The sequence below is a fragment of the Dipteris shenzhenensis genome, chromosome 13, assembly GCF_047967505.1.
Source record: "Dipteris shenzhenensis isolate YYH24624 ecotype China chromosome 13, Dip_SZ_1.0, whole genome shotgun sequence".
Lineage (NCBI taxonomy): Eukaryota > Viridiplantae > Streptophyta > Polypodiopsida > Gleicheniales > Dipteridaceae > Dipteris > Dipteris shenzhenensis.
Window position 1 is genome coordinate 17,954,217 of NC_141608.1, and position 21,870 is coordinate 17,976,086.

Consider the following 21,870-nt stretch of genomic DNA (forward strand, 5'->3'; position numbering starts at 1 on the left):
ATAACTCTTTGAACATAATTAAATAAATAAACAACTCGTTAATTAATGGTCAACTGGAAGTTTGACTTGGAGTATTTACAACTTAGTGACCCTTGCTACTTGTAGACTCCTCCTGTGTGAGCTTGAAGGTATAGGGCACTCTGATATGAGAGTTTTTTTGAAAGTTTTTCTAGCCTATGCAAAGTACTGCAGCCTATCTACAGCTAGTCTATTGTAACAGCACAAGGCCAGCTAGCTACAAGCAGCGATGCTGACCCTATAGCTACTAGCATATAACAAACAAGGCAATCCTAAAACACCCTTGATAGACTAGGTGACCAGCAAAGGCTCAATGAATAACTAGAGGATGATTGTGTTGGAATATGAAGCCAAAGTGAGTTTAAAAAAATGAGTGTACTAGGTGTCTAGGGGGTGTCATATTGGGAGTTATCCCATATACACTATGGCTTTCTAGAGTCTAGTCTCACACTATATAGTGTTGTATTTGTCTTGAGTCTCAAATAGTTGTCAACATGAAGCTATCAATACATTGTGAGTATTTTGGTTATTGCCTTGCACTTGTACTTTCTTTCCTTTCCATTTTTCCTTTCATTATGCTTTCCATATTTCCATTTCGTTCCTAGCTAGCTACTATGTCTCTTCATGTGGTATCAGAGCTAGCTTTCCTCAAGGAATGAGGGGGTCTTAAAGCCCATCTCAGACCTATGGAGAGGCTAACTCCTCCACTCCCTCTCCTCACGAGCTCCTCTCCACCTTAGCTCTCTTCTCCTCTCCTTCCTTGAGCACTCCCTCTTCCACCCAAGCCTCAGCAAGGAAGGTTCGCATGAAGCTACAGCATCCGCCATTGCTTAGCCAATTGAGCCGCCATTTTTTCGCCATTCTGCTCGCCTCTTTGCATGCCATCCTGCTGCTCTTCTGCCCACCTCTCTACCTGCCATCCTGCTACTCCTCTGTCTGCCATGCTGGTTCTCTGTCCGCCATTCTCTGCCGTATGATCTGCTCAGCTCCCAGCTCCCCTGTGCTGGCCAGCAACAGCCCACATTGGCTCCTAGCTGCTGCTGCTGCTGTCCACGCAGCTCCTGCTGCCCATGCAGCTCTAGCTCTAGCCAGTCCTACTTGTTGAGCTCTCAGCAAGGAGCATCTCTTCTTCAATTCGACTTGCCCGAGGTGAATCTCCACTTCCCACTATTGCATTGGAAGTGAACATGCTTCCAGCATGATAGAGTAACTTCTTCGATTGGTGCATTGCTTCGAGCTTGATGTAGACCACTCTACATCAACAAGTGACTTCCCCGACATTGCTTATTTGATCGGTGCCATAGTCACAAGAAACGTTTCGTCCGTTTCGTTGTTTCGAGGTTTCGACAGGTTTTGTTTCGTTTCGTTTCGAATCATCGGACGAAACGGATAGGTTTCGAAATGATACTTGATATATACAAGGATAAGGGCAGATAAGACATGTTATATTCAAGTTTAGAGTGAACAAAGAGAAATACAAGTGTCAAGTGACAAGTCCTTAGTCAAGACACCCAGTGTCTAGCCTCTAGGTAATCCAAAACACAAACACATTCAGGAATCATAATTCAAGTCTCCTTTCTCAAGTTTCAAATTTAGACCAATTAATATTTATGGAGTCAAAACTTAAAAGCATATTGACATTGGACATTGGATTCTAGCATCTAGACTCTAGAGATATGAACATCATTGATTCATTGAAATTTGAATCTAGATATATGAGTCATTACTTTCCAAAATGTCAAGTAAATATAAGTTCCCAAAATAGACATATGAAATAATAAGTTCCCAAAGTGACGAGTTGTAAGCTCAAACTTCAAAGTTCCAAAAATGAGTAGCATGAGTGATAACAAATCATAATTTGAAACTACTCAGTGCTCACTACTCTCTCTACCAAGTTCACTATCACTATCTGCATCTTCATCTGTGGATTCTGTGCCATCGGAACTCTCTTCCTCCTCTACCCTTGCTACCATCTCCTCAAAGGAATCACTACTATGACCACTAGTAGCAAGGGTACGACCACGATCTCGTCGGCGTCTATAACAGCGTGGTGAAGATGAAGTGCCAATGCTTGCAATCAAGGGTGGTGCACTAGTAGATGCTTGTGCAATAACCCTTGATTGCGAACGTGTGACACGTCGAAAGCGTGCCTCATCCTCTCGAAGGAAATCATATGCTATATCCTCATCGCTGCGCCTTTGGATGAATGATATATCAATATTCTCCCCTCGAGCCAAGCCTTGCTCAAGCTTTCTTAGAACTTCAGGATCAACCTCTTTCACCTTCCAATGTAACACTTCAGCCCCTTCAGCCCCACTGGTACTTTCTTTGTCTTTGAACCGCTCCAAGAGACGAAGGTTGGCATTTACATAGACCAACCTATCAAGCTGTGATGTGCTCAATCTGTAACATGATACATGATTACATCACATAAAACGTAAATATTTTGAACTAAAACAAGATTGAAAATGCATCTAGAATCTAGATTCTAAGTAGTCATGATTCGTAAAATTGGAGAAGACTCAAGACTCAAGAAATGCATCCAACCATTCATAACTTATAAGTTGGATTACCTATTTCTTTTCTTAGTATGGATGTCCGCACATATGCTCCATATGCGCTCAGCTGATCCACTAGTACAATCCTGTGATAAAACTCGAAGAGCTAATCTTTGCAAAGTGGGAGTAAGTCGCCCATTTATCTCCCACCATGATACAGCAAATTTCCTTTGCTCTAGACTCATAGCCACATCTCGCCTGAATTGGCTACGGTCATGAACATAGAGGACAGACTCTCTTTCAATCCTATAAGTTGAGTCATGGACATTGCTTTAGTGTTAGATAGGAATTAGGATAATGATTCATGAAGTAGACTTTAAAGGCATGCATGCCAGAGTCAAAAGAGGTTGTAAGTAAAAGCTAATTGATCGTACAATATACTAGAGTCTAGAATTAAGAATCAAGATACTTAGAAGTTAGTACTCACATTCCTTGCTCTTCAGAGGGGATAACTGTATCCACATAGGATGTCCATCCATTCATAAGAACAATATCGGACCAATGACTTTCCTGCTTGTACAATGGATGCACCATGTAGGAAACAATATGGATTGGTTTATGAAACCAGTTCCATCTTTTTGTCCATATGGCACGAAGATCATCCGCCCTGTAAATTGCAATATATTAAATTTCAATACTATGTATAAATAAACATTCTCTAAATTCTATGTAGTAGCTCATGAGTCATGATAGAATCACTAAAGAGTTTGCATACCTATGACTTGAGAGAGATCTACAATTGAGCATACTCTCTTTAAGCATTTGCATGTAGTGATAAAGATGACTCATTGTACTTCCCTCATGGTCAAATAATCTTAAAATGAAGTACAAAGGTGCAATGGCAGCCTTTATGGCTGCAGCTTCTTCCCAAAACATACTGTCCAAGATGTATGAAGTGATTGTACATGCCTCTGCTTTGCGGCTTCCTCTCCAAGCTTCCCACTCTTCACTACAAACGAGACGCCTAAGCGCATCTTTCGTTTGTGTCATCCTACAAGTTTAGGACAAGTTAAGAATCAAAATTTGAATACATAAGTATTAAGAATTGAAAATTGAAATTAACTCTCAATTGCTAGCTAAAAAAGGATGTTGACTTACCTTTGAAGAACAAGAAAGAGATAGCCAAATCTTGTCTTAGATGGCTTCACAAGATCATACTTGCATACTGCTCTGAAAAGAGCTAATGCAATGCTCTTTCTTGTTATGAACTTGATGATTTGGCTTGCTTTATTAAGAGTAGATTGCACCCAATCCAACTTGGCAATGTCCTCCATCATCAAGTCCATCGAGTGAGAAGCACATGGAGTCCAAACAATGCTTTTATAATCTCTCTCAACCAATTCTCCCATCTTGGCACAATTGGAGCCATTGTCAGTAATAATTTGGACCACATTTTCTGGCCCAACCTCCTCAATGGCATTTTTAATGTGTCCATAAATCCATTCCCCAGTGATACTCAAGCCAGGGGTGGAGGCATCAACTACACGAAGTAATGTAGTGCCAGCACAAGATGAGACCAAGATATTTATCATGTGGCGCCGCCGCTGGCCACATTGCCAAGTCACAAGAATCAAGATCCATAAGTAAATCATACATTTGTTGTTAATACTAAAATCAGCCACCACAAATCTTACCAAAGACTCAAGAGTCAAGAGTGAAGGGTTGTACTTATAACTTACAGTGTCACTCCATCCATCTGACACGATGCTACAACCATATCGCTCCCAACAAGCTCTCAAACCCACAAGCTCCTCTTGAATCTGCCTCACTTGGTTTGTCAAGTGTGTAGTTCTCAAGGACTCACAATTTGCTGGTTGTAGACCTGTAGCTCCTGCTGCGGCTGCTGCCACAAGTGCACGATGGAACTTTTGGTATGCTGGACATCGAGCTATGTTGAAAGCAAGGTTGCATTGATAGAAGAAACGATGCTCAGCTATTTGAGCCTCTTGCTTCAACTTTGGAGCAAAGCTAGCATCAAGGGTGATTTGGCGCCTTGGTAGGTCTCTTCCCCTCTTTCTTGTTGTTGCAGCCTTGAGATGAATATGGGAGGATGTTGGGATCCTCTCATGACCCACAGCAACACTAACAAAGCTTGATGAATGTGGAGAAGCCACAACATTCGAGGGAGCTTCATCTGCATTGACATTGGGTAAAGACTCACCAATGTTAGAAGACTCCGGGGTGATATGAACTTGGGAAGAAGCCCCAGTATTACTTTGAGAAGACACTTGAACTGAGGTTCTTGTTGAAGTAGAGGCCCCTCTTTTCAGCGCTTCACTTTCCTTGGCTTCTTGCACCTTCCCATCAATTATCTCCGAAGGCAAAGGTAGAAGGAGCAATGACCGGACCTCTTCAAACTTTGATGGCAATCCACCATGGGCCAAAAAAATACCTTCTGGAACATGAGTGCAGCCATGTGTTCCTTGAGCTCTCTCCCAAATGTAATGTGCCTTCACCCGGTTTGATGCTCCTCGAATTGTTTCCCCACAATACTTGCAAACCACACATTTTGTGCCAGAAGTACCATATTTGCTAATGAGAACTGAATCTTGCCAAACATCACGCTGAGTGGGAGACTTGCGAGGAGGCATGATGGAGAAGGCCTTGAAATTTGGGAAGAAACAGAGAATTGGGGCAAATTGGGCTGTTGCTCCTTGATCCAGGTGCTGCTCCTTGAGCAGAACCAAAAAACAGCAGCAACAAAGGGGATGGTGGGCAGGACTGTCGATGGCAGCAGGCTGCAGGCCCTAGGCGTGGACGGTCACCGGTAGGAGTCGAATGATTGTCATTGATGAATCTCGATTGCAGCTTGTAGATCGTTGATGGCGTCAGAGCGTGGGAGTCGATTGCAGGCCTTGTGATAGTGGTAGCTAGCAGCAGCTAGCTTGAGCCTTGCAAGCAGCCTGCAAGTCAAAGGAGCAGCGGCGGTGCTGGGCTGCAGGTCAACGCCGAATGGAGCAGCGTCACGAGCTACAAGCTCAGCTGCTCACGTGAGCGCTCACCGTAGGTAGCATAGGGAGCAGAAGCGGGCAGCGGACTAGCAACAAATTCAGGCGGGAGGATCGCAATCGATTCGCGAAGGGCAGAAACAAAAAGACGGGCGAAATCGCCATTTTGAGATTTGGGCGAAACACGCGTTTCGTTGGGAGCGTTTCGAATTGTTTCGAAACGTTTCGGCACGAAATGTTTCGTCCTGTTTCGACAGGACGAAACGCGTTTTCATGTGACTATGATCGGTGCTTGAGGTACTTCGCATTGATCAACTTTTTGATTGCTAGTGGTACCTAAGGCCTCTACATCGACTTTTGGGTGACTCTCACTCCGACATTTTGAGAGTCATGTCTTGACTGCTCCATGTAGCTACCCCATGGACTTGACCGACATATTTTGGGGCATCCATGCCTAGTGCCTCATTGGCATCATCATCGACTCGCAGGGATGTGCACACATGTGCAGTGGCTACTTGGAGGACATCTCTTACTCTTAAGAGATTTATTCTTTATTTATTACTACAACTTGATGTATTTTGGGGTCCTCTGCCCTGGGTAGTCCCCCTAAAATGATATGTATTAAGTGTTTGGTTTTCATTGAGTCTAAAGGTCCTCTGCCTTGGATAGTCCTCCTAAAAAGATATGTTGGTTTTCCTATTTTTTTGGTGTGTGACTTCATCCCGATTTCCCGATATGAAGCCAAGGGGGAATGTACTGTGGGAGCCATATGTATTGGCTTTGATAAGTTTAGAGGGGGATTTATTGTGGAAGCCATGTATTGGCTTTGATAGGTCTCGTTATCAGGCCTTGGCCGAGTTCCAAGATGTTGGTGTATTCCTAGACCTATGAGCTGGTCATGTAGCCATGCTATAACATAAGCCTCTGAGCATGTTGAGTCTCAAGCCATGAGAGTGCTTGGATCAACCTCTGAACACGCTCAGACTTTAGCCTCTGAGTTACATAGGGTGCACAGTTCGATGACCGTCATTGTCATGTTTTGTTCTTGGTTCCATTCCAATAGTCCCTTACCTTAGACCATCATTGTCATGTTCTGTTCTTGGTTCCATTCCAATGGTCTCTCACCTTGCCTTCATGGGGGGGTGTTGGAATATGAAGCCAAAGTGAGTTAAAAAAAATGAGTGTACTAGGTGTCTAGGGGGTGTCATATTGGGAGTTATCCCATATACACTATAGCTTTCTAGTGTCTAGTCTCACACTATATAGTGTTGTACTTGTCTTGAGTCTCAAATAGTTGTCAACAACAAGCTATCAATACATTATGAGTATTTTGGTTATTGCCTTGCACTTGTACTTTCTTTGCTATCAATACATTATGAGTATTTTGGTTATTGCCTTGCACTTGTACTTTCTTTCCTTTCCATTTTTCCTTTCATTATGCTTTCCATATTTCCATTTCGTTCCTAGCTAGCTACTATGTCTCTTCAGATTGATGCTCACATAAAACTAGGCCAGGGACGGACTACTAGGCCAGGGACGGACTACTAGACGCAACGTGCACCTCTCAGACTACAAGCCTTGACGAACGGCTCAACAACAAATGTGCAATTGATGGACAATAACAATAACGAAGCACTAGCGACACAGAGTAGACTGGAAAACTTGAACAAACACAAGTAACAAAACAAGAAGCGAGCAACACGACTTGAACCACAAGACAAGACAACACCTTAGTAGACATACTTTGCACAGTCGACAGTGCCGCGTGGCACACTTGCGGCATGCCACATCAGCAACATGTGGAAATATTCAATGGTGGAGTCATGTGCTGAGGGTGCTTCAACCCTTAGTCACCTAGCCATGCCAAAAGACCTCATTCCTTTATAGGAATCCGGAGTATATGAGGTCTCCTCCATCTAAGGCTTATATATCTTCCACATTAGGCCCTCGATTAGGCCCCGATACTGTATGTGGCATTAAGACATTGTACCATTCATCACAGGCCACACACCCCTTCACAGGCTCACACAGCATGTGCAAATTTTGGCAGGCCGGAAATTTTGAACATGCATTATCTCATTTGGCTCATTTGGGTACTAGTCTAATCCATCATATAGACTCCATCACACTTAGATATTAGTTTAATGCAGCACATAGTCTCTCATTGGGCTACACTTGATACTAGTCTAATCTATCACATAGATTGCAAGGAACATGCTAAAGATGCTTGGGATGTTTGGAGCTAAAGAACGGAATCGAGAAATATGTCTCAAGATGGGCTTCAAATGAACTTCAGTGAATCTTTGGCATAAGTTGTGAGGATGCTAATAAGTATGATGATCCAATTGGAAGGCATAGATGCAAAGGTATGAGAAAAGGATGCATTTTGCAATTCTCTCTTAAGAGTATGTCTAAAGAATACAATGCTTTGACAACACCCTTGAAGAATATTCTTGATCTAACATTTGAGGCACGTGTGTCATCTCTACTAGAAAAAGAAAGGGAATCAAAAACAATGATGAAGAACAAGCCATAATTGCTATTGAACGATAGAGCTATCCATGGTAGCCTGCTACGCCTGGAGGTATAATCCCCATATTCCCTAACTCGGTATAGATACGTGATGATCTGAAATGCAGCATCTAGCTGTAAAGGGGGTGACCCAAACTCAACCTGAATGATCTGGTGAGGAACGGATGACTTACCACGAATCATCCGTGATAACATGAGAACCTGTAGCCGCTCCACACAGGCCCACTCTGTATCCGACAAGTTTGGTCCCCAACAAGGGCTGCCGTACATCCTTGCTGGGCGAACCAAGGAGTCAAAAAGCAACCCCTTGGTGCGTGGATCCTGAAAGTGCAAGCGGAAGCACTGCCTCTCTAGTCTAGCCAATGAATGATGAAACTATCTCAACAGATGACCCCGCAAATGTGAACTGGTCCTGACGCATGATGGCTCGAGATGTATTGAAGATCATGACCTTGGTTTTACCTTGGTTGACCTTCAAATCATGAGACTCACAAAAGGATTGTAGTGCGTCTAGGTGTCTTTAAAGCCCCTCTGCTGAGGAAGACAAGAGAGCCACGTCATCTGCATAGAGCAGAATCTGGATCAGCGTGCCCGTAAGAGAGCAACCTACACCCCCCTGTGTCAGCATCACTGTCTCAAGCTCGTCAATGTAGAGGCCAAACAAGGTAGGCGACAAATAACACCCTTGTTTGACCCCGATGGTGCTCATGATCTCGTCTGTCCACCCGGATCCTACCCGAACTCTGCCAGAAACTCTCTCGTAAAGTGCCATGACAGCCCAAATGATCTCCTGGTCATAGCCCAAGTCCTGAAGGCGCCGTATGAGGTGGGCACTCGGAACCGTGTCAAATGCCTTATGGAAATCCACAAAGCAACAATAAACCCTCTGCTTCCGTGACCTCGCCTTCTCTGTTAATTGTTCGGGACGAATTGTCAAGCTCACCACCTTGAACGTTTTCAGACATGGGATCTAAATCATATGTCCCTTGATCACCTGCGTTGACGTACATGTCAAGTTGGAAATCGGTGTTTGAGTGGAAGACAATTTGGTGAACACAGAGGTGCAGTAAAGAGAATTTGCAGAAGCCTATGTTCATATAGCAGAAGGCCGTCAGCTACTAGTGTTGGGGAGTAGACCCATAGTGACGATCGGGCTGTACAGGAGGTGTTCAAGATCATAGATGTAGACCAAGGTTGTGCGATGACGAGTATTGCACGGGGAAGAAGCGATTGGTAAGTTGACCGGCGCAAATCGGAGGGAGGGGGTGGCAAGGGACGCTGTGAGAGAGCTCTATATTCGATAATTGCAAATCGTGCGTGATATTGAGGGATGCGTTCTCGGTCGTTCTGGATGGAGAATAATTTTCACTGTTGTGTCTGAATAGAAACCAATCTACAGGAGGGGAAGGCGTACAAAAATCTGTGTTGTCGTCTTTACTCGTTGCTTTCTGTGCCCGAATTTCTTCGTCTTCCATCTTTGAGAAATGGGTCATATTGCTACTTCTATGTCTTGATTTGCACAGCGTGTTGGAAGTGTAATGTCTACCAGTGATATACCTTCTATATCAATTGCTAGAAGGGGCAAGAGACAAGCTTCCTTAGCTGTCACATGGCATGCTGGTAGGAAGGTAGAGGTAGACGCTACAGTGGGGCATATTTTTAAATAGTGGTGACATTGCCTTGAATCAAGCCCGTAATACTTATTTTATGGATATGGTGAGGGCGATGGCATATTTTGGCCCCTCTTACTCGTGTAGGCCATCTTCTAGTGATGCCCTATGGGCCATGGTATGTGCCTTTTAGGCATAGTTATAGGCACTTAGTGTTTTAGTGCCTTTTATGCCACATAGGACATTTAGTCCTATGTGACACCTAGGACACTTAGTCCTAGGGTCTACCTTCAAGTACTAAGTACTTTTCATTTTATACAATCTAGTTGACGTGACGGTTTATCTCCCTCAACTCTTGTACTTGCTCTTTTGCACATCGCCCCTACAGTGGTAGCAGAGCGAGGTTGGACCTGCCTCTTGCCCTTGGACTTGCATTGCTCCCTGTGCCCCCATCCGTACAGTCCGTACGATTGTGCAGACGTCTGTACAGATCCTGCGTCAGATTCTGTACGTCTTCCACCAGCTGCCCGTTTTATCTGTACAACGGTACGTAACTGCACAGGACATATGTCGTACAGCCGTACGTACAGTGGTACCTACGTTGTACTTGCTTCGTACGTGTTGTACCTGCGCAGTGCGTTGTACCTGCTCCGTACAAGTGTATCTGCAAAGTGCCTGCTCCGTACAAGTGTACATGTGTCGTATAGGTTTATCTGTTGCATACCGTACTTGCTCCGTACAAGTTTATATGTATAAGCGTACTTGCACCGTACCTGTGTTGTATAGGTTTATCTGCTGCATAATTGTTTCGTACAATCTTCCGTACAAGTATACATGCAGATCAATTGTTTGCAGCTTGTACTTGCCTTCCATACACACGTGACTGCAGATCAGCTGTCCGTACAGCTCGTACTTGCTCTGGGAGTTTCATACAGGTTTCGCATGTGCGAAGTTATCTCCAGGTTCTGTATTTGTTTTAGCATTGGCTGTGAACCAGGTTCTTGGTTCTTGCTTGCTATACCTTTTCTGGGTCTCACTGCAGTCATCTTCAGACATTTGCAGTTTGGGGCTTTTGCAGGACATTGGCAAATTTGGGGCTTTCAGTTCTTTTCACTTCTTTTGGTTGCAATTTCTTGCAAGACATTGGAGTGTTGGGATTTGGTCTGCAATTTCTTGTTTAGATTGCAGTACATTGGGTCAGATTGCAGGACATTGAGTCACATTTGCAGGGCATTGGGTCAGATTGCAATACATTGGGTCACATTTGCAAAAACCTCAGCAAAATTTGGGGCTTTTCTGTATTTGCTCTCTTTTTGGCCTATTTGCCCTCATTAATTTTGGGGCTTTTGCCAGATTTGCTGTTTTTTGCAGTGAACATTGCCCGACACAGTCAATTGGGGTCAAATTTGCATTTGCCCTTTGATTTGGGCTGGAAATTTGCAGAACATTTACTTGCAGACATTTGCTGTCTTTTTTGGACAGCCAGCTCTTTGCAGTGATAGCCTTGAGGCTTTTGTGTTTACAGGTCTCTTCTTTTCAGGGTATCCCATTTGCAATGGCTGGCAACAATCATGATCTATTTGGCATTCTTCGTGAAGATGATAAGTTGGATGGCACCAACTATCTAATGTGGTCTTATCTCATGAAACATATTCTTGTTGCAAGGCATTTTTGGAATATTGTTTCTGGGATTGATCTGAGGCCAGCCAATGCTACAGTGGCTGCCCCTACTGCTGGTCCCTCTACAGAGGGTACTCCTCCTGATGCCTTATCCTCTAGCACCCCTGCTGCTGCTCTTCCAACTCAGGAACAATCAAGATGGGATGCAAGAGATGCAAATGCACATTCATGTATTGCTTTATCATGCAAGAGAATCATTATTCCGCACATCCGGTCTTGCAGGACAACAAAGGATGCTTGGGACGAATTGGCTTCTCTTTATCAGATTCGCAATGAGGCACGTGTTGCATATTTAAGAAGGCAATTGCAGGAAGTCAGTATGAATGAAGGTGACTCTATGGATGCATACCTGACAAAGGTCAAGGACCTCATGGAACAACCTGCCAATATTGATGAGGTGGTGCCAAATTCTCAGCTTGTCAGTACCACATTGAATGGACTGCCAGATACATATCAAGGGTTTGCTTCAACCCTTCGATTAGTGGCCATGGGTAATCCAGACCACTACTGTCTTGATCAGCTAGTCACTTTGCTTTTGCAGGAAGAGCAAAGTCGAGCTAATACACAAGATATTATTCCTGATTATGCATTTGCTTCACAGCAGACAGGAAGAGGCAAGGCTTCCAAGCCTATGGGCAAGCCTAAATATGGGCCTAACAGTGGCAATTCCTCCAATGCATCTAAAAATACAGCAGATAAGTCAAAGAAGAAAAGATGCAACTATTGTCGCAAGCTTGGGCATGAAATTTCAGAATGCAGGAAGCGCATTGCTTCGGAGAAAAAGAAAGCAGGATTGACAGTTAATGCCTCACATGCAATTGAATCCCACGAGCCAGCAGATGCCTCACATGCACATGCTCTCCAGAATGATTGGGCATGGGCTGTCCATTGCTCCTTTGATCCCTCCCAAGTTGATGCATTCTTTACTACTAATGATGCTTAGTCTTGGTATTTTGATAGTGGTGCTTCCAAGCACGTCACATCTTGCAGACAGTTGTTTCATTCCTTAGCTAATGCACCTCGTGGGGGAACTGTCACATGTGCTAATAATGCCTCCTATGCTGTAAAAGGAATTGGAGATGTGTAGCTCACATCCATTTCAAGCCATCCTGTCACTCTGACTAATGTTCTCTTCGTGCCTGGAATAGAAGTCAACTTGATTTCAATTTCAGCAATTGCCACTTCAGGTTTCAGAGTGATTTTCGATGGACACAGATGCCTAGTATATGATCTTCGTGATGACAATGCCATAGTTCTCACCGGCACTTTGAAAAAGGGGCTTTATCACCTTGATGATCACTCAGCTGCATTCTCTATTGAAGCATTTGCTATTTCAGATTCACAGCTTGCTCAAACTCATCTTTGGCATGAGAGAATGGGTCATCTCAATTATAGAGCTCTTGCCAAGTTACATTCATAGGACATGGCAAATGATGTACCTCAAAGTCACACAGTTTCCAAACATGTGTGTGAGGGTTGTCTTTTGGGTAAAATGCATTGGTTTCCTTTTCAAAAGAATTGTCCAAAACTCTCACAAAGGAAATTGCAGCTAGTGCACAGTGATGTCTGTGGCCCAATGAGGACAAATGCCATTGGTGGATACAAATATTTCATGACTCTCATTGATGACTTCACAAGATATTGCTGGATATATGCTTTAAAAGCCAAATCTGAAGTGTTCTCATGCTTTCAAAGGTGTCTGAATATGGTTGAGAATGAATCAGGATGCAAGCTTGTCACCCTCGACACAGATAGGGGGGAGAGTATATGTCAAAGGAATTTGATGCATTTTTGTCTTCACAGGGCATTGTTCACTCATGCACTACTCCTTACACTGCTCAGCATAATCCTGTTCCTTAAAGGAAGAACAGGTCCACTATGGAGATGGCCAGATGCTTGCTTAAGGCCAAGTTCTTGCCCAATAAATTTTGGCTTGATGTAGTGATGTGTGCCAACTATGTGCTGAATAGATCACCTACAAGGGCATTGAAGACTGTTACACCTTATGAAGCATGGAAAGGCAGGAAGCCTTCACTTTTCACACATGAGAGTTTTTGGGTCTCTTGCATATGTTCATGTATGATCTCAGCTGAGACATAAGCTTGATGACAAGGCAATCAAATGCATATTTATTGGTTACAGCCAAGAGAGCAGAGGGTATAGGTTATACCAACTAAATACTGGGAAGATTATTGTCAGTAGAGATGTAATCTTTGCTGAACATTCGGCTTGTCCTCTTGTGGACTGTAAAGCTAAGCCAGAAGTTGACATGTTTGATGCCTTTGAATCTTGGTTACCTCTGCCTTCCTCAGAGGGGGACTTTGACTAGCAACATGAGCCTCGTGCAGGCCCTCCAATAAGCAATGATCAGCCAGTACCCCATGCTGATTTGCAATTTTCTCTTCCAGTACAAAATGATCCCACTATTCCTGATGCAGTGATTGAAGAAAGAGCTGTCAATAGACAGCAAAGGCAAGTTCTCAGATGGCTTCTTGATACATTGAGGGACAACAAACAAGATCAACCTTTTGTTGCCCGGACAAGATCAAGGAATAGAGAGATGCATGGTCACTTTCTTGAGTTTGCACTCCTTGCTACAGCTTGCAATGAAGAGCCTTTGTGGCATAAAGATGCTTGCTACAGCTTGCAATGAAGAGCCGTTGTGCCATAAAGATGCTTTTGACAGCAAAGAGTGGATGGATGCAATGAGAGCTGAGTTACAATCCATTGCCAAAAATGACACATGGGAATTAGTAGATCTCCCTCCCGTCAAGCATGCCATTGGTACCTGGTGGGTCTACAAATTAAAAAGGAAATTTGATGGCAATATAGATCGACACAAAGCCCGTCTTGTTGCAAAAGGATATGCCCAACAACAAGGCATTGACTTTGAGGAGACCTTTGCTCCCACATCCAGGATTACTACTATTAGATGTGTCATTGCCATTGCAGCCCATCACCATTGGCAAGTGCACCAGCTTGACATCAAGACGGCTTTTCTTCATGGGGATCTGCAACAAGAAGTTTATGTGACACAACCTCCTGGCTTTGAGGTTGTTAATTCTGAAAACAAGGTATGCCGGCTTAGAAAAGCCCTTTATGGTTTGAAGCAGGCACCCAGGGCATGGTATGCCAAAATTCATGCACACTTACTATCCCTTGGTTTTCAGAATAGCCCCATAGAGTCCAATCTTTATGTCCATGGGAGTGGATTTGATTTTATATGTGGATGATATGGTAATCACGGGCCCAGATACTCAGCATATTGCAGCTTTCAAGGCTGATTTGCAGCAGGCTTTTGAAATGTCAGACATGGGGCAGCTACACTATTATTTGGGCATTCAGTTTGCTCATGTTGAGGGGGGTATCATGATGTCACAGTCCAAGTATATTGGACAGCTCCTTGATCGTTTTCAGTTTGAGGATTGGAAGCCAATCTCTACTCCAGTGGACCCTGGCTTCAAATTTTCAGCTCATGATGGGAGCCCACCATGTGATATCACCCTTTACCAGTAGGTTGTTGGATGTCTTATTTACTTATGTCACACCAGACCTGACTTACAATATGCAGTATCTCAGCTCAGGAGGTTCATGCACATGCTCAGTTCATAGCATTGGCAGGCAATGAAGAGAGTCTTTAGATATCTCAGAGGCACTCAGGATTTAGTCCTCTTCTATGGTGATCAGGGTTCACTTACCATGCATGCTTACACGGATAGTGACTGGGCAGGTTGTACCGACAGCAGAGTGTCACATACCGGCAATTGTTTTTTGCTTGGCAGTTCATGTATCTCTTGGCTCAGCAAGAAGCAACCAACAGTTGCCACATCTAGCTGTGAGGCTGAGTACAGGGCAGCCTTCACTGCTACAGTAGAGAGTGTCTGGCTTCGACAGTTACTTACAGATCTTGGTATTCGCTAGACATCCTACACTATGGTCTACATTGACAGCCATAGTGCTTTGGCCATTGCGAATAATCTAGTGTTTCATGTGCGTACCAAGCACATTGAAGTTCACTATCATTATGTTCGAGAGCGGTTGTCAGCAGGAGACATAGAGTTGTCCTACCTTCCCACAGAGGACAACATAGCAGATATGTTTACAAAGGCACTTCCTCGTCCAAAGTTTGAAGTCTTTAAACAGGCTTTACACTTGGTTCCCTTTGTTACATGATCTGACATACCTTGTACATTCATAGGTGGCTATATCCTTTTGAATGAACATGTGCCACCATGACCAGAAAAGTACTAGGTATTCTGAGACGTTTCCAGAATACTTCAGCCCATACCACGGAGGGGGGGTTATAGGCCATCTTCTCCCGGTTCTAGTGATGCCCTATGGGCCATGGTATGTGCCTTGTAGGCATAGTTATAGGCACTTAGTGTTTTAGTGCCTTTTATGCCACATAGGACATTTAGTCCTATGTGACACCTAGGATACTTAGTCCTAGGGTCTACCTTCAAGTACTATGTACTTTTCATTTTATACAATCTAGTTGATGTGATGGTTTATCTCCCTCGACTCCTGTACTTGCTCTTTTGCACATCGCCCCTACAATTCGCCGCCACCTTATGAATCCTTGAGAACTACCACCGCGCATCATGCATGTAGTTTCTAGGAGTCCTCTTTTCTTGTATCCAGATTCCAAGATTCAAGTTGATCTCAGACGCTTGAGCCTTGTCTATTATGGAATTTCCTTCTATATTTTTGTTGCCAAGCTATAATATATTATCAATTATCATTCATTTATTCATCTATCATTACAGTTTTATTGATGTCCTAAGTCCTAAATCCAAATTTGTTCCAATAGCATTTGTAACTTGTTTTCAGTTGCGAATTCAGTATTGAATTTTCTTGAATTCAAAGTTTAAGCTTTCTAATATATAGACTAGTGTGTTTGTTTATGGTTATGGTGACATGGTGTTCCTGTCCTGCTGTTCCCTAGGATTTTTGTGTTCCCGTTTCCTAGGGGGTCAGCTTTTCATTGGCTTGCAAGTTCCTTAGTACCTATGGAACACGGCTCTTCAACAAAGCAACTTAGAAGTGTCACCATTGTGGAAGGATGGGTAATTATCAAAGTGAATGCAGATTGTCGAAGAAGTGTAATTATTGTAAGAAGTTAGGACACAAGGAAGAAGAAAAGCCAACTACTTGAAGAATTCATCAAGCAAAGAAGAGAACACCAAGGACAGAATGTTCTATGAGACAAAGATAAACTTTACCACCTTAGCCCATGATTGTAAGAGGTCACCATATCATGAGCATAGAATAGAGCAAGATATGAGGAAAGGTATGGAGGCAAGAGCATGCTGCCATTTGACAAGGAAGCTTTATTCCACATGTGAGCCCACTCCTATAAAAGGGAGGCCAGTTTCATGCAATAACATATGCAAGCTCTCAAGTCTCTCTTTTGAGTTCCTTTCTTTGACACCCAAAAAAAAAAGAAAAAAAGTCTCTCTATGATTACAAGTCTCAATCTTATAACCTAATTGAACTTGAGTCTATGCTTATTTACTCTAGCTCTTCATCATGTGCACACTTACTCCATTGTAGAATAGTTTAATCAATCCATAGATGTTGGTGTATTCATGTTTTGACATGAAACCAATGTATGGATGGTTGGGAGCAGTTTCCCCTTGTGACTGGTAGGAAGTGTGTCATTTCCTTTTAAAAGAGTAATCCTGTTTTAGAGATCTTTCTTTTACGACTTTTTCAGTCATCTTCTTCCTTTCTTGAGTGGATATTAAACAAGAAATTTTGTTATTCTGATCTTTATCTCCATTTATGGTTAAGCCGATGGATATAGCTATCCTTGTAACCTGGAACAATATAAGCCATTTATGTAAAAGGGCATGTGATAATTTTTACTGAAACAACAGTCAGAATTTGTTTCTTCTTGACCGTTTGAAAGTGGCCACTAAGGGGCCTTTCATGCATGTATTGCATGGAAGGATGAATCCTTTGTGTTTCCTTCTTACTTACATTAGCTTTTGGTACGAAAATTTACCTAGATGAAAGGATCTCTGTTTTCTCTTATTTGTTCTTGGGTTTATCCAGAAGAATTAAAAAGTGGGCAAGGATCTTTTGTCATTCACATCTTATGATAAATGGAAATTTTCTGCCAGAATGCAATTTATTGAAGTGAAGTGGTTTGCTCATTGTGTGTGTCTGTTTGCACCAGAGCCTTGCATTGGGAATAGAAAAAGAGAGCGATCCAGTTGCTCTTTTGCCAAAAGTTGTTGCACTAATGTTTGCACAGGTAAAGTAACATATTTACTTTTGCAAGCTTCTCCTGCTATCAAATCTTCACATCTTGAGTGCTATTGTTTTTTGCCTTGTCCCAACAGGTTCACAATAAAGCTTTGCAAGCTCCTGGAAGAGCTATTGCTGCTGCAGTAAATCACTTAAAGGTATGTATGTTGTTTTTCTTTTCATACATTTAATGTTTCGTATTACTTGCTTGTGGCTGGATGATGTATTTTGCTGTCATATCTTCTGGATCAGGATGGAATCTCAGATGCTGCTTATACAACTCTTCTGGAGTACCAGTCAGCAACCGTTTCACTTCTTTCGATGCTCTCAACTACCATTCCTGGGGTTAGCACAATTCCTTCCATATTAGGCAGATCAAGAAGCTTATCGTTGTCGGTAGAGAGTTTTCTCACCCTCTATGGGATACATGGAGTATTATGGAACGTAAGAACGTTTATTAAAAAATATTTCAACAGAGAGCATAAAATGCAAGGATGAGAAAGAGAAGAGATTAAGAGGCAATAAACTGTCCACAATTCTTGTCAGTGATCCAATCTTTCAAAGTGGGTTGCTATTATGGCTAGAGATGGACTTTATAATTAATCACCCCTTCGTAAATGAGTGTTTCCTCGCCTAATGCAACTTTTCAGGTTGCCTACCAGGTTGATCAAGCATAGTTTTTTTGTTTAACTTGTTTCATAAGGTGGTTTATTTCTTGAACAATAAGATGCTCCAACCAAAGACATTCCGCAGATACCTGGAGCCTTGGATCTGAAAACAAATATTCATTGCCCAGATAAAGGCTTAGATTATGTACATGTTACACTCCACAAATTTCTTCATTGACCATACCGCTAGTCAAAAAAGTTACCTGTGTTTATTTTGCAATCTGGGTTCTACCAGAAATGCTTTCCTCCCTGTATCAGCTATAAATGTGCATCTGAAATGGGAGGGATGGAGTTGGACGTTCACAAGTTGGGATTACTCCATGTGAACCTTTAATTCTTTTGTTCATGAAATGCAATGCCTGATAGTAAGGCATCTCCTGAGCAGGTCGTTGCTGGGTTTACAAAACCCCTGTTGAGAACAAGTTTGAAAGGTAGAAGGCTATGCTAGGGCTGCGGGGTATAAAAAACTGTGTATTAAGGGAGAGTGTAAGAAGATGAAGCTTGGTTTTAGCTGCATGTCGTTCAATCAATGATTCATGAACCTTAGATTATACCTCTATGTTGGCCTGACCTCTAATCTTATGAGGAAGAGTAAAAAGGCCTATATAACATCTTTTGCAGAGTGTCTCTATAGGGTCTAGGGACTGATTCGAGACTACTCTTGCATATGTATGAGGGTGTTTTTTTTTGGATCATGTAAGGCTGGATGGTGACAGCCCTTGCCAGTCCATGATGCTGGGTTAGTTTATAGGAGTGTGAGTGCCCTGTGTGTTACAGGTGTAAGTTTGCATTGATGGTAGTGGCACAATCACTATAGGATGTGATGGCCCATGGTGGTGGCTGCTGTGATTGGTCGATGTGGCATTGACTTGTACCTAATTCCACTTTTGTAAGGGGGCATGGTCCTAGGTGCCTTACTGTAGTTGGAGAAGAGAGACACTCTATGGAGGGTCTTTATTGAGGACAAGACTTTGGAGTCCTAAGAGTCCAAGTTCTAGATGGAGCTAGCTTGGGCATATCAGGATGAGCTCACGGGATCAAAACACTGACCTGTTGCAATTGTAGGAAGGTAGATAGGGGGGTGTGTGTGTGGGGGGCGGGGGGTGTATTTTCATCCTATGTTGCAACAGGCCTGTGATTCAAAAATTCCGGCTTCCAGCTTATACTAAGAAGAATCACAAGAAAACACAGGTGGTTTTTATTGATGGTGCAGTTTCTTCACTGCATCAATTTTTACAAAGCAACAATTTAAAATTGGAGGATGTTGTGTTTGATCCTCCTCCAGTTTGATCTTGTAACTTTTACTTGGTTGCCTCATGACTTTTGCTCTGAGGCTTTACTTGTAAAATTTTCCTTTGTACTTATTGGTGGGTTTTTACCTCTTTTTGGGGTTTCCCATGCAGAAATATAAAATTTCACTAAAAAAAAAGTATGTGTGTATTTTCACTAAAAAGAAAAAGTGTGTGTGTGTGTTGTGTGGGCGGGGGGGGGGGAGGAAACAGTTTCACAGTTCCTTGTAATATAATACAAATGGCTTTCACGAAAAAAGAAGTGTGTGTGTGTGTGTGTGTGAGAGAGAGAGAGAGAGAGAGAGAGCGCTATTTAATTTGTAACCTTTGTCACTCAGGGGACAGATTGCACGTCTGACAGGATAGAAAGTAAACGGGAATTACTGGAGACTCTTATGCCAAATCTGAAGGCACTTGTACTCTCAACACAATTTCGTAATTAAACAGTTAACTCTAGTACAAGTTCTGAGCCTGGGCATGTCTCGCAATCAGCATAGATGAACAACCAAGGTAGTCCACAACTTCTTTCTGGAAATTGTGTGCGTCCTAGTGTTCTCTGAAATTACCTTTGACTACAAAATTGCTGTCCGGGTTTAGTGTTATTTTTAAAGTAAAGGATGTTGATCAAGTCTACTGGATTTTCACAAAGCTGACTCTTGGCGGCTGGTCTATTTCTGTGCTCCTTTGTTAGTTTTTATGCTAATCTTAATAGCAGGTGCACATATAGATGGAGTGGCTTTTTCAATTGGCATGGTACTCCAAAGAAGACTTAGATATCAAAATCCCACCAAAGGAAATAAGGGATAATTGCAGTATGATACTTGGTATTAAATTTCTTTTTTCCCGGTATTGCATGGGAAGAAGTATTCAGAGTTCCAGTGCAAAGCATTATGGGTTTGAGACACCTTCAGCCAAGTCCATAAGGCTGACATGTTCGAATGTTCATGTTGGAAACTGAATAAGGCAGCATGATGGCCTTTTTTGTGAGCTATGCCAAGTGTCCCCACATATTGAGACAGAGACTAAGGTGCTTCCTTCTCGCAGATCTTCCTGTGACTGTATAGCCACAAGGTAGCTCGAGAAGTAATATTGTCATATACAGGTCTAAATTCACCCAATGATATGGACGTAAATCAGATGAGTATGCCATCAAAGTACACTACTCAATGCCGGGGGGTATCTTGAGGTCATCTTATGTGGACTCGTAGATTTTGTTTTTTTTAATGGAGGTGTGGTCCTCACATCACATAAACAAATTGTATTTATTCTTAGACTTAATCCATGACAGGTCTGTCCGGATATACTCCTAGATTTCTTCAACTATATAAAATCTTTGTGCAATTTCGCATCCCTTGCATATGTACGCCCATCTATGTAAGTTGACGAGATGGAAAATTTCTCGTATATGATTTATGATTTCCTCAAACGTGTCAATGATGGATGATTGCCTTTTCTTTTTCCAAACCAAAAAAACGAAGGAGAGGAGTAACTCTTTGTATTTAGATGGTCAGTCAAAAAAAAAAGCCTAAATACAAAAAAGGGGCTATCCACCCTAGGCCTACCCTACTGACACAGGCAAAGGAAAACCTTGTAGTAAGTCCTCATCCTATGAGCATCCTCAAGTTCGCCCTTACTATGGCTGTAGCATCCTTATTTCTAGACTTATAGAAGGTCATAGCCAACCCAGCATGCCTAGTCTATAGTCTAACATTAAAGAGCATTTTGTAACGAACTTGTCACAAGGCATAAAGACCACAAGCTCTGAGTATATGCCATATCATGCTATATCTTAGTTTAATGAGTGCTTAAACAAATATTGGCATTGTTCATCAGTGGTTAGATGGAAACATTTTTAATCCCTCCTCGCCCTTGAGTAATGCATCTTTATAAGTCATCTTGTAAAACACTCACCATATTGATGTTCTCCTCCTTGACAAGAGTGCCAAAATAGCCACTCACTACCTTTTACAAGATGTGGAGGGTTTAGTCACATGCATGCATTATGTGGGCTTAGGGCGGTGGATATTACTAAAATACTATACCTTAGATTGGAAATGTTTGTTTCTTGAAATTTTAAGGATTAAAGGGACGTTCGACTATCTAGGTTTAGAGTGTAGAGTTAAGGGTGAGAATGGAGAGCACCTTTGGCACCATCATGAGGTGGGTTGGGTTTAGAAAATCTTATCTAAGGGGTCAAGGAGTAGATCTAGGCCAGGGAAGTAGGGAAAAGAAAGTGGTTTGGGTGATAGGAGTAAAAGGAAGAGCAGATATAAGTTTTAGGGAGTAGGGATCAAGGCTAGGAAAGAGTTTAAAAT

At 42.5% G+C, this 21,870-nt stretch overlaps 2 protein-coding genes across 5 annotated transcripts in view; one reads left to right on the top strand and one right to left on the bottom strand.

Moving 5' to 3' along the window:
- Window positions 1-20,919, top strand: part of LOC147895110 (E3 UFM1-protein ligase-like protein) — a 98,451-nt gene extending 77,532 nt beyond the window's left edge. For 2 of the 4 annotated variants that reach the window (XM_087383290.1, XM_087383291.1), the window contains exons 18-21: window positions 17,528-17,605; window positions 17,694-17,756; window positions 17,851-17,943; window positions 19,894-20,919. In XM_087383290.1, coding sequence (XP_087239416.1) covers window positions 17,528-17,605; window positions 17,694-17,756; window positions 17,851-17,943; window positions 19,894-19,998 — 339 coding nt within the window. In that variant the 3' untranslated portion in view covers window positions 19,999-20,919. The remainder of the gene's footprint in view (window positions 1-17,527; window positions 17,606-17,693; window positions 17,757-17,850; window positions 17,944-19,893) is intronic. The other 2 variants (XR_015541945.1, XR_015541946.1) reach the window with 2 other exon arrangements.
- LOC147895112 (uncharacterized) lies at window positions 1,810-3,566 on the bottom strand. The gene is made up of 4 exons (XM_087383292.1): window positions 3,292-3,566; window positions 3,004-3,183; window positions 2,592-2,822; window positions 1,810-2,421 (listed from the first exon to the last, which is right to left on the bottom strand). The coding sequence occupies exons 1-4, from the start codon at window positions 3,564-3,566 to the stop codon at window positions 1,887-1,889; spliced, it is 1,221 nt and encodes a 406-aa protein (XP_087239418.1). The 3' UTR covers window positions 1,810-1,886.
- Window positions 20,920-21,870: the final 951 nt, after the last annotated feature.

Excerpts from the sequence above, each read along its gene's own strand:
- LOC147895112 (XM_087383292.1), bottom strand. The coding sequence starts at position 3,566 with ATGACACAAACGAAAGATGCGCTTAGGCGTCTCGTTTGTAGTGAAGAG. Across the intron at positions 2,823-3,003 it reads CCCTCTGAAGAGCAAGGAAT|GATTGAAAGAGAGTCTGTCC; the intron begins GTGAGTACTAAC and ends CTCAACTTATAG. Across the intron at positions 2,422-2,591 it reads CATACTAAGAAAAGAAATAG|ATTGAGCACATCACAGCTTG; the intron begins GTAATCCAACTT and ends ATCATGTTACAG.